This window comes from Colobus angolensis, unplaced genomic scaffold (assembly GCF_000951035.1).
Source record: "Colobus angolensis palliatus isolate OR3802 unplaced genomic scaffold, Cang.pa_1.0 Scaffold210, whole genome shotgun sequence".
Classification (NCBI taxonomy): Eukaryota; Metazoa; Chordata; class Mammalia; order Primates; family Cercopithecidae; genus Colobus; species Colobus angolensis.
In genome coordinates, this window is record NW_012115267.1 from 2,858,884 (window position 1) to 2,871,834 (window position 12,951).

General features: G+C 52.0%; 1 protein-coding gene across 1 annotated transcript in view; it reads left to right on the forward strand.

The window, feature by feature from the left end:
* Nucleotides 1–12,951, forward strand: part of LOC105512380 (chromosome unknown open reading frame, human C8orf74) — a 28,515-nt gene that overhangs the window by 1,727 nt on the left and 13,837 nt on the right. The window contains exon 2 of the mRNA XM_011942817.1: nucleotides 868–1,060. Coding sequence (XP_011798207.1) covers nucleotides 868–1,060 — 193 coding nt within the window. The remainder of the gene's footprint in view (nucleotides 1–867; nucleotides 1,061–12,951) is intronic.

A 12,951-nucleotide genomic window follows, 5' to 3' on the forward strand; every position in this document is an offset into this window, starting at 1 on the left:
TCATACCCTGAAACCCCATATCATACCCTGCAACCTCAATATCATACCCTGAAACCCCATATCATACCCTGCAACTCCCATATCATACCCTGAAATCCATATCATACCCTGCAACCTCCATATCATAACCCACAACTCCCATATCATACCCCACAACCCCCATATCATACCCCACAATCCCCATATCATACCCCATAACCCCCACATCATACCTCACAACTCCGATATCATACCCCGCAACCCCCATATCATACCCTGCAACCCCTGTATCATACCCCACAACTCCCATGTTGTACCCCACAACCCCCATATCTTACCCCACAGCCCCCATATCATACCCTGCAGCCCCTATATCAAACCCTCCAACCCCCATATCAAACCTTCCAACCCCCATATGATACCCCGAAACCCCCATATCATACCCTCCAACCCTCATATCATACCCTGCAACCCCATATCATACCCTGAAACCCCATATTGTACCCTGCAGTCCCCATATCATACCCTGCAACCCCCATATCACGCCCCTCAGCCCCCATATCATACCTGCAACCCCCATATCATGCCCTGCAGCCCCCATATCACACCCTGCTGCCCCCATATCATGCCCTGCCAACCCCATATCACACCCTGCTGCCCCCATATCATGCCCTGCAAACCTCATTTCTTGCCCTGCAGCCCCCATATCATACCCTGCAATCCCCATATCATGCCCTGCAAACCCCATATCATGCCACGCAGCCCCCATGTCACACCCTGCAGCCCCCATATCATGCCCTCCAACCCCCATATCACACCCTGCTGCCCCCTTATCATGCCCTGCAAACCCTCTATCATACCCTGCAATTCCCATGTCATGCTCTGCAGAGACCACAAGGTCGGGAGCGCCTGCGGAGGCTTCTTAACTGGGAGGAGTTTGACGAACAGAGAGACTCCCGGAGGAGCATCCTGCTGGACACCCTCTATGACAGCATCATCTTTGCAGTGGGCAAAGGCTTCCCATGGGTGGAGGTGGCCCAGGTGGTCAAGTTCACAGAAGAGCTGCTTTGGGAAACCAAAGGTAAGGGGCGTCCAGGGCAGGAGTCAGCAGAGGCTGGTGGGATGGGTGGGTGCACGTAGGATTCGCCTGCCATTCACAGCCTGGGAGGAGCCAGGGCCCCTTCCTGCCTTTCCCTGGCATTGGGCCTCCTCACACGCTTGAAAATATGGTCTCTACCCAGGCTTCCCAAACATCCTCTCTGAGTCTTCATTGGCCTGCCTGACTGTAAATCTGAACCACTCCAAGCTGTTGGCACAACAGCCAGGGTGTTTGCTTTTGTTTTGGTTTGGTTTAACGTAAATCAAATGTGTCACCTTCCCCGACTTAAAACCCTTCATGGACCCTGAAGGGCTGCATGTTGTTCCTGGTAGGAGATCTGGCTTTGCTGCAAGTCCCAGGGGAGTCCTAGAGCTCGCTCATGCAAAGATGGAGGATGCAGTCAGTCGGGTGCACAGAGGCAGCATTGCTCCCACCCTGGCCCTGTGCTGGGCTTGCATGAGAAAAGGACCTGGTGGCATAGGGAGCTGTGGTCACTCCACCCACCTCTTGGGCAATGAAGTGCAGATTCATTCATTAGGCAAATACATGAGGCAGGCTCTCTGTGGCTGCCCTCACAGTGGTGCTTCATTTCACTGAGAACCATCCCTGGGTGCTGAAAGTAGTGGGCGGATGCTTGATGAGAAATGGGATACTTCCATGCTTTCTAAGAACCTCTCCCACAACATCCTTCCTAGTGACAAAGAGAAAGGAATACTCTTACAGGGAAGAAGCTGACAGCTGCCTCCTTAGTCAAGTGATCCAAGTGGACATTGTCAGTAAGAGGCCACACAGAGAATCCCGTGTGCCTGGTCAGATGCAGCGAGAAACCAGCATCCTCCCATTATGGTTCCAACAAAGACTCACAGCCCAGATCTAATCAAGAGAAAACAACACATTAGGAGCATTGCTCAAAGTAGCTCTCCTGCCAGATCCAAACACTCAAAGGCCATAAGAGCCAAGGAAAGACTGATAAACCTTTCCAAACTGAAAGAGGCGAAGGGATGTGTTCAAACGTGACCTGTGGCCTGTCTGGCTCTTTTTGCTATGAATGAGGTTATTGGGAGAACTGTGGAAAGCAGAGTGAGGTCTGGGGACCTGGCGGTAGTGACACGTTCAGGGTGAGGGTCTGGATCGGATGGTCGTGATGATGAACGCTCTTGCTTTAGAAGATATACGTGAAAGGATGCTTTGGTGGGCTGTGTCGGGTGGGGCACTTCTTTTAAGTGGACTGGGAAGAGTTTCTTTCTACTATTGTTGCCACTTTTCATGTAATTTATTTTGCTTTGAAATTATTTTCCAAAAAAAGTATAATAAGATTTTTTTAAAGTGAGGCACATTAGAGGTCTTCCCTGGCTTTCTGGTCACAATCTCAGTAGCTGCCAATCACACAGGCTGCACGATGCTATGTCTCTCATGCACAAGATGCCATCCTCAAGGCACCCATAACTCATCACTCAGTACTGCTGGCAGCATGTCAATGTCCTTCTCTAATCTCACCACTTCTGACCATCACCAGGGCCAGTACCATTTCCACCCCCCTCTCTTGATTGGTCCACTACTTTCAAATCTTGCATTCTGCAATCGATTTACCAAACTGCGAGTGCTTTTTCAGACACACAGAATGTCCCACGGCACCTCTGAAGGCATCCAGTGCGCCCAGCCTTAGGCACACCTGGGCCAGCCTTTCTTTAATCTCTTCGGCTGCCAGGTTCTCTTCCAATTCTCTCTTGCCAGCCTGCGCTCCCACCCAGTGGTCCCAGCCTAAAGGCTAGAGCAAGACATGGCATCACTCACAGGCTGGACTCAGAGATCCTCAGGACATCTCATCTCCCTCCTGCCATCCCTAGCCCCACAGACAGGAGCCTTCAGGGTATCTCTCAGGGTCCCGCCTCCCCACTGCTCACAGCCACATGTGGGTACCAGAGTGCAATCCTGGTGTCTGAGCTCTGGAGGGGCTCCTGGCCAGAACAGACACTGACAACCAGGAAGAGGGATGTCAGCCGCAAGCAAGCAGGTGGGAAGCAAACTCTTTCAAGTCCCCACCAGAGCCTTCACAGGCCAAGCCCTTGGAAAACAGTCCATGATGATGCAAACCCAACTCCAACCCAAGATGAGGGCGCCCCGGAGCTTTCGGCACTTCTGGTTGGAGCATGCCTTACCAACACAGCGCAGCTATGTCTCATGGACTCTCCAACTGAGTGCACAGAAAACTCCTCTCCCTGACTCCAGGGAGCTCCTGGATGCCAGCTAAGCTCTTCCAGCTTCTGCTGGCACCCCCTAAGGGACAGGGAGCCCCTCCTCCTCCTGCACTTCATTTCTTACATGACCACACTCATCATTAGGAAGTTCTTCCTTCTATCTAGCCTGCAGCTGCCTTCTGCCCCTGTCCAAATCTGTCTTCCAGATTCTCAGCAGGCTGTGGGCCCTGAGCATATTTATTGGGCTTCATATAATGCGACTAGTACATCTTTCCATTTGGACTAGACATCCTAGTACCTTTTATTATTCTTTTTAAAAATTCAAATATTTACTGAAATGCTAGCTAAATTTCTGCTACACACATTTATTTAGAGCTTCCATAAACCATATATATGCCATTTTATTTAACATATATTCATTATTTACCATAGTTTAGTCTTCAGATGCGGTATATAATGAGTCAAATATGCCTGTGTTTACTACCACCCATACCACATCATCTGTTTTTCTATTTTAATGTGACATCCTTCCCATAGACCCTGCCCCCCACCACCTCCTAACTAACCTCTGCCCCGTCTCTCGCTGCCCTCATTCAGGTAGCGTTGTGTTTGTCAGTATTATTAGTCTTCACATATGGCATCTGGATTCAAACACAGCAATCAGATGGTCAGGGATGTGCCATCTCCCCTGTGCTGGTCATGATGCTCCTGTTTAAATAGCCGATGAGGGCATTGGCTTTATCAGCATCAGGTACACAGATTGGCACCAGGCTGGCAGTCCAGTAAAGCCCCCAACCATTTCCCCATCCTGCCCTTGTGCAATGGCGATTTCGAATGCACTTGCAGACCCTCACAGTCACCCCCACGGATGCCACCTCGTTCAGACTGGTCTTCCTTTCCTTCCTCCTGAAATACTCTCAGCCTTAATCCTGGCCCATCCAGCTTACAAGTTTCTCCTCTCACCTTCGTATCATCTGAAGAAGTGTGAGGCATGGCTGATACAAACACGGACTCGAAACAAGCTCTTAGGTGGGCTTCCCATGCCTGAAGTTAAACTGGCTGAAAATAGACATCAGGAGGCTGGGGGTTCAGAGGGAAAATTCAGATCCTACCTGGCCCCTTACTGGGTGCATGATCCAGGGCAAGTCTCATCCCTCTGAGCCTCTGTGAACACATCTAGAAAAATGGGGACGCAGGATCACTCTCCTCCTGGGATTATTAGAAGGATCAAATGAGACTGTGCCTTAAAGCCCACAACATGGCGCTCAGTGCCTGGGAAGTGCCCAGTGAGTGGCACCTCTATTTTTAGGAGACACAGGGACCTGGGAACTCGAGGGAGCAGGATGTGATCCAGAAACCTGGCATAGTCAGGTGTCACCTGCTTCAGATCAGCCCTAGCAAGAACGAGGCCCAGTAAACACGTGCCAGGGCCCCTTCTCCTCAGCCCCTGCACTGCCCAGTGACCCTGCACTGCAGGAGATGGGGCAGGGTCAGAGGCAGGGCCAGGAAGTAATTTAAAAAAAAAAGCAAACTGCAGATTTGTTTCAGAAGTCAGGAGTGAGACAGGAGGCAAATGAGACTGTCCCAGTTCCGCCCAGGGGGTGACTGACCCACCAGGAGAGCTGGCTCCTGAAAGCCGTGCCAGGCTGGCTGCAGTGCAGAGAGTAGGCAGCGGAGTGCAGCTGGAGCACCCCAGAGTGCAGAGCCCCACAAGAGCCAGGCCTCCTGCACCTCTGCTCACCACGGTGCTGGTCCGGATGGTGCCTGCTGTCCCTGAGCCAGGAGGCTGGCCCAGGTGGTGTCCTTGTCAGCACCTGTGTTCTTAACTGCCTTGCACAGGGACACTCATGAGAACGTGAACAACCCCACAGTCCCCCAGATGCAGAGGGTAGAATTCCAGCAGCACCTCCTTCCCCGGGTCCTCCTCATTGACAAACGCTGCCGTCACCTCCAGGCCCAGGCTGAGCCCTACATGTTTCTGGGGCCCCAGTTTTGCCATTTCCTAGCTGTGGGACCTTGGCCACTCCTCTGTGCTTCAGGTCACTCATCTGTAAATCTGGGACAAGAACAGCATCCACTTCACAGGCTTGTTGAGTTCATTTATGGCCCTGGAAAGGTAGTCAGCATAGAGAAAGCCCTGAAAGTGTGCACTGGAGTCCGCCTTTATGTTACACCCACTTGCAAGGGTCTCAGGCACCCTCCTGGGCTCCACTGTCCACCTGGAACTTTAGGTCCTCTGCCTGCCCCACCCGGACGGCAGTCCTGCGGCACTGTTCGTGGAAACCGCAGCCTTTCCTCCCCTAGCTTTGCTCAGTTGTTTCTGCTCCAGTTCTGCCCAACTCCAGCCCTAACCTTGATCTTCTCTGGTGACATCCAAGTGGCACTGCGCAGGTTTGGACCATAGGCTCTGAGTCACCAGCACTTATCTATCCTCCATTCCCTCCTGTGCCCTCCAGCCCTGGGTAAACTCCCCTCCTGACTAAGCCTCTCCCCGTCCTTGGATCGCACCACCCAGAGCTGATCTTGGCCCCTCCAGCGTTGGGCCTCATGGGCTAAGCTTCTCTCTCCAGGCCATGGCCATGGCCTGGACGCCTCACACTTGCATTTCTGCAGCTGCGTTCCCTCTGGGCCCTGCAGGCATGCCTAGTCTGGCTCCTTTCATGTGATGACTGTCTCGTCTGTCCTTCTCACGCCCTGCTTCACCAGGCCATCCCCCTTCCCTCTCCACTCAGACCACGGGCCTCCCTGGAGTCCTCAGCTGGAGAGTGAGAAAGGCCTGGCCTGGAGAGGCTGGAGCTGTGGGAGAGGGGTCTGCACCCTGTACATCTTTGTCCCCTCTGACCCCCAAGTGCTGAGCGATGCATATGGCACAGAATAAGAGTTGAAGGAAGAAACGAATGAACGAACCAATAAATGAGTCGATTCCCAATGCCCATGGAGACAAAGAGTTCACAATGCGCAGATGAGGCGAGGGCTGGCCTCCAGTGATGCTCCTTGCACCAGTGACTTGCTCCAATGCCTTGCCCCAGTGATGCCCCTTCCACACTGCACACACCACTGATGTGAGAGGCAGCAGAGCAAACTCTGCAGTCAAGAGGTCTCAGTTGAAATCCCACCGCTGTCATTTCATGGCACAGCCTTGAGAACATTATTTCCCTCTCTGTGCCTCTGTTTCCTCCTCTGTAAAATGGGGGCAGTAACAGTTCCTACTTACAGGAAGGCGCAAATGAATCGGACTTGCAGCACTCGCAGCAGGGTGAACAGCACACAGTAAGTGCTTAATCAATGTTCACTACCATATGCCTGGAGGCGACATGGGCTGGTCCCATGTCCATGTCCACCCATGTCCAAGACTCGCCAAGCAGAGAGAAGGTGCCACTCTCTGCAGCCATGGTTCAGGGCAAGAAGGAGCTGCATGTGGGCCATCGGGGCGCTCACTGTCTATGCCCTTTCTTGCCTTCCCTTCATCCTGCAGATGGGTTCAAGGCACGGGCCAGCAGAAGGGAGGGCAGACCACCTCTGGCCTGGACTCTAATCAGCTGCCCACACCCATGCTTGGCCCTGGGCACACGAGGGAGCCATCCTTGCTGCCTACCAGACCGAGAGAGCAGGAAACTGCTGTCCTCAGGAGGGGGCTTAGGTGGCCGGGGGCAGAAAGAGCTGGTGTACGTGGCAGGTCCGGTCCCTGGCACATTCCAGCTCTTTCCCACCTTGCATTCCACCCTGTCCTCCTCTTGGCATTATCCCTATCTCAGAATGTGGGTGCAGGCAGCCAGGGCAGGGGCGGGGGTTCTGTGTCTGTTTCGGCTAAAATCCACACTGGGCTTTCAGTCGTCTTGGAAGGTGGCTTCTCCAGGGACGTTCTCGTTGTTAGTCTGGAGCTAAGGATGGTTGCGTTGTGTGTGCATTCTAGATAAGAAAGTTGGCAGTCGCCGTGAAGGAGGGTCATGTTTGCACAGCGCTGATTCAGAGCTCTGCCAGGACAGCTACCGGTGCAGCATATCTCCCGGCCCAATCAGGCCTTGGCACAGGGAGGGAAGGGGCCCTTTCTTCAAAAGCTTTGGCTTGCCCTGGCCTGGCAAACGTCTCTCCAGGACAATCTCCTCCTCACACCAGGCCAGAAGAAGGAGTCCTTTCCTTGTGCCTTCTTGGCCAGCCTCCAGGAATCTCTGGGCAGACCATATCCAGCCATCTCCCCCGGGCCAAGGGTGAAGCCACCAGCTGTGACACAGAGCGGGAGTCTTCCAGCTTGGGACGTCCTGGTGGGAGAAAGCCACAGGACGGGGGCATAGTTTGCCGCCTTGTCTAACCCTGGGGAGGCTCAGGAGAGGAGAGGGATGTGGGGGCCTTGAGGAGCCGCAGAAATTTAGGGTACCCAGGAGGCCTGCACAGGAGGCAGGGAAGGTGGGGACAACCTCCCCTGCTTCAGGCTTTCCTTGACAGAAAGCTGAGCCTGGAGGTGTCCCACCTGTGGCCACCTGGCACCTGCAGGACCTCCCCAGCCCACCACCGCTCTGACCTCTGTGCCACTCCACCCTTCATCATCATCACGCGTGGCAGGCACGGCCTCTCTCAGACGCTCCATCAAGACAGCTGAAGCAAGAAGAACATTTGCATATGGCCAGGCCCCCAAATCCCAGGAGGTGGGCCTTGCGACCGGTCAGTGGAGGCACAGGACATCCGGGTGAGTGCCTGGCGAAAGGCGTCATGGTCCTGGCATCTGCAATTCCACCCATGGTCACTCCTGATTCTAAAGGAAATGCTGCCCAGGGAGCCTAGGACGGGAAAGCAGCCACCTGCCCACAGCAGCCTGGGCTGGCAGGAGGCAGTGACTCTTTCAATCTCCTGGCACAACAGTTCTTGCTGGGACAACCATGGCCATGCCTAGGGTCTGCCCAGCAGCCCTGAAGTACTCCGCCCTCAACTGGGGAGCCTCCAGCCTCTCAAGACCCGCGAAGCAGAGAGAAGGTGCCACCCTCTGCAGCCTGGGAAAGGCCTCCAGGGACCCTCCTTCCCAACCAGAACCTGACACCCCTCAGGCGAGACCTGGAGGGTCTTTAAATGAGACTTCATGATTGATGGATGGTGGACGTCTCCACAGAAGCTGTAGATTGAGATCTTAGAAGGGCATTTCTTGGGACAAACGGGCAACTCTCCTTATGTAGACGCCTCCCTGCGGTGTTAGTTCACCAGGGCTGCCGCACAGAACCACGTACTGTGTGGGTTCAACAACAAACATTCATTTCCTCATAGTTCTGGAGGCTGGAAGTCCAAGGTCAAGGTCCTGGCAGGGCTGGTTTCTCTTGAAGCCTCTCTCCTTGGCTTGCGGATGGCCGCCTTCTCCTCCCATCCTCTCGTGGTCTCTCTCTGTGCACCTGTGCCTCGGCGTCTCTGTGTGTGTCCATGTTTTCTCTACTTATGATGACAGCAGTCCTGTTGGCTGAAGGCCAGCCCTAATGATCTCATTTGACCCTAATCAACTCTATAAAGACCCTCTTTCCAAGTACGTCCTGACATACTGGAGGTTAGGACCTCACCACGTAAACTAGGGTGTGAGCAGTCCATCTTGTAACACTGAGCGAGGTCACCACTCCTTGAGTGACCCAGTGTCAGTAAGTAGGCCAGAAATCAAGATGGGGCCATAGAAACCTTCCCCTGCCTTCCGCAAGAGACCATCCATCCCACAGAGGGAGGCCTTGTGTGTCATGTGCCTGGCCTTTTACACAGCTTCTGTAATTGTCACTGCAGTCTGGCATCACAGGTGCCATTTGAAAGATGAAGACACTGAGGTCTGGAGAGATTAGGTAACTTGCCCAAGGCCACACTTCGAGTGAGCGGTGTCAGGATTTGAACCAGGTCAGCGCCCACCCAGCCGCGCAACTTTTCATTTTGACCACGTAGACCTGTCCACCCATCCAGGGGTGCAGGAAGGCCTGAGAAGCAGGCAGCCCAGGAGAGCCCCCACAGCAAGTGGGCTGGGGCTGCGGAGTGCAGACGGAGCAACACCTGGATGAGCCAGGTCTGACACCTACTGACTTCCTAACTGGGTCACCCAGAGCTGTTCACAGGAGAGGCTGGGATCCTGGCCCCAGCAGGAAGGCTCCAGGATGGTGAGTGGCCCAGGCCCAGCTGGCAGGGTGAGTTGTACCCTTTGGCTAAGGTGTCCTGGCCTGGATGTGCCACCTGTGTGTGAGCGGATGGTAAACGTTCTCTCAGGACCCTTTCCCACATCTGAATTCTCAGGTTCTTCCCCCATCAGCTGGACATACTGGTCAGCCTTGGAGTCCCCAGCATTAGAGGGGACAAGGTATGAGAATGGAGTAGCCGCATCTCAGGCTGGGAATGGCACTGTGTCCCTGAGACGGTGGGACTGCCCAGTTGCTTTCATCTCCGGGGGACGATGACCATGAGGATGACGAGGACCCCAAGTCAGGGCTTCCCTCACCAAGCTCGAGTCAGCTGAAGGGCTTGGCCAAGATGCACTGGCAGTGCCCCAGTTGTGGCTACAGGGACTGTCAGCTCCATGGAAATCCCCACAGATTCTGAGAGTTGAGAGGAGCCCCAGAAGTCTCCGGATCCAACCCCCATCTGACACACATCCAGGAATCCCGTCTCTCCGGTGTCTGGGCATCTGAGGCCCCCAGCTGTCAGACTGATGGGGAACTCCTCCTCACTTCTGGAGAGGAGACCTACTCTGCCAGTGAGCAGCCGGTGCTTCTGGAAAGTTCTTCCTGCTGTTGCACTGAAAGCTGCCTCTTTGAGCCTTCCGCTGGCTGGCTCCTGTTCTGCCCCATTCTCCAGCAAGCCCAGAGTGAACCCAAATCCCTGCGCGCTAAGGAGCCGGCCTTCCTGTGAGGCTAAGCGGGAGGTGACTGCAGCAGGACAGGAGCCCCATGCTTCCAGGAAGACCAGGGAAGGGACTGATGATCATAATCTCAGCCATAGACATGGCACACTGAGCCCTCTGCCCATATCATCTCATTTGATCCCCATGGCAGTCTTGGGTGCATGGGTACTGTTGTTCCCATTTCACTAACACAACTGAAGTTCAGAGAGGTTAGGTAACTTGTCAATCATCACACAGTAAAGCGCAGAGCCAATAATAACCTTGGGTCTTCCTGGCCGCAGAGCCTGTCCCTTCTGCCAAAGCTCTTTCACATGAATCATTCTAGCTTCCTGATTCTTGAGAAGTGGGGGCAAGGATTGATGAGGTGCCGAGTCTGCTAAGCGGACCAGGTAGGGGGACCATTGTGGACAAAGAGAAGGGCGTGGACAAGAGTCCATGACAGTCTTTAAAGCATGTGGTCCTGGCCGGGCGCTGTGGCTCACGCCTGTAATCCCAGCACTTTGGGAGGCTGAGGCGGGTGGATCACAAGGTCAGGAGATCAAGACCATCCTGGCTAACATGGTGAAATCCCGTCTCTACTAAAAATACAAAAAAAAATTAGCTGGGCATGGTGGCGGGTGCCTATAGTCCCTGCTACTCTGGAGGCTGAGGCAGGAGAATGGTGTGAACCCGGGAGGCGGAGCTTGCAGTGAGCCGAGATGTCACCATTGCACTCCAGCCTGGGCAACAGAGCAAGACTCCGTCTCAAAAACAAAACAAAACAAAACAAAATATGGTCCTGTGCTTGTCCTCTGAACCCTAGGCAAGTGACCAAAAAGAATGTCTTTAAAAGGACAACAAAATATTTCTAATCCTAGTGTTTGAGTAGATTTTTCCTTAATATGGCTATTGGTTTATAGTAGTCCACTCTAATCCACCATCAGGAATATATTTCAACACCCCCCAGGTGGTGCCTGAAACCGGGGATAGTACCACACCCTATATCCACTACTCACAAATTTATTTTTCTCCCTTCACAGTTTCACAGATAGAAGATTTGTTCTTACGTAGTTCTTAGAAACCTCAGCATATGATTTTCTTTCTTTCCTTACGAAATCAAGAACTTTCACCTTTTCACTGAAAGGAAGCACTTGGTAGCTGATGTTTGGCATATCCAAATTGCCAGCATCACTACTGTTGCGCTTTGGGGCCGTCATTAAGTCAAATAAGGGTGACTTGAGCATGAGCGCTGTAATAACTCGACGGTCCTTCTGATAACGGAGATGGCTCCTAAGTGACCAACGGGAGGGTGGCGTTCAGAGCAGGGGTCCCCTGAAGGAAGGAGTGATCCACGCTCCATGTGGGATGGAGCAGGATGATGCAGATTCCATCATGCCACTCAAAACGGTGCAACATCTAAAACTTATGAACTATTTATTTCCGGAAATTTCTACTTAATGTTTTTGGACTATGGTTGGCCACAGGTTACTAAAACCAAGGAAACTGGAGCTGCAGTTAAGGGGGGACTACTGTATCTTAACAAATTGAAAAGACATAGTGGATGAAACCAATATGGTGGTTCCTCAAAAAGGCAACCATGGAATTGGCATATGATTCAACAACTGTTCCTATGGGTACACACCCAAAAGAACTGAAAGTGGAGACTCGGGCAGGTGTTTGTACACCTATGCTCATAGAAGCATTGCTTACAATAGCCAAAAATCAAAGTCACCCAGGTGAGCATGGATGGATGAATGGATAAGCAGAATGTGGTCTATCCATACAATGGAATATCATTCAACCTTACAAAGGAAGGCAATTCTGCCCCACGCTACAACATGGAGGAACCTTGAAGATATGATGTTATGTGAAATAATCTAGATGCAAAAAAATAAATATCGTATGAGTCCGTCTATGAGGAACCCAGAGTAGTCAAATTCATAGAGACAGGAAGTAGAATGGGGATTGCCAAAGGCCAGGAGGAGGGGGAGTGTGGAGTTAATGTTTAATGGATATGGAGTTCTAGTTTGGGATGATGAGAAAGTTCTGGAGATGGATGGTAGTGATGGCTGCAAAATAATGTGGATGTTCTTAACGCCAAAGAACTATACACTTAAAAATAGTTAAAATGGGCTGGGTGCGGTGGCTCACACCTGTAATCCCAGCATTTTGGGAGGCCAAGGCAGGTGGATCATGAGGTCAGGAGATCGAGACCATCCTGTCTAACACGGTGAAATCCCGTCTCTACTAAAAATACAAAAAATTAGCCGGGCATGGTGACACATGCCTATAGTCCCAGCTACTCAGGAGGCTGAGGCAGGATAATTGCTTGAACCCAGAAGATGGAGGTTGCAGTAAGCTGAGTTTGTACCACCGCACCCTAGCCTAGGTGACAGAGTGAGACTCCGTCTCAAAAAAAAGAAAAAAGAAAAAAAGAAAGAAAAATAAAACAGTTAAAATGGTCAATTTTAGGTTATGTATATTCACAACAATTGAAAAATTAAATTTAAATCCAAGAATGCTAGTGGACATATTGTAGTGCTGTGTATTTCATATATCTTCCATTCACTCCTAAAAAATGGTTGTGGTATACTCTTCTTGGAGTTGGAGGATCTGGATTGAGAACTGATTTCACTACTGAATAGCAGTAGACAAGCCACATGCATGCTCTAAACCTCAGTTTCTTCATCCGTCAAATGGTGTCAAACACCTATTTCATAGGTTGGTTGTGATAATTAAATGAGTTGATGGATAATGTAAACGCTTTATAACTGTAAAATAACACACTAATGTAGTGGTAGTATTATTTCCTGAGAGCTTAGCACTGGGCAGCAACCACAGGTCCAGAG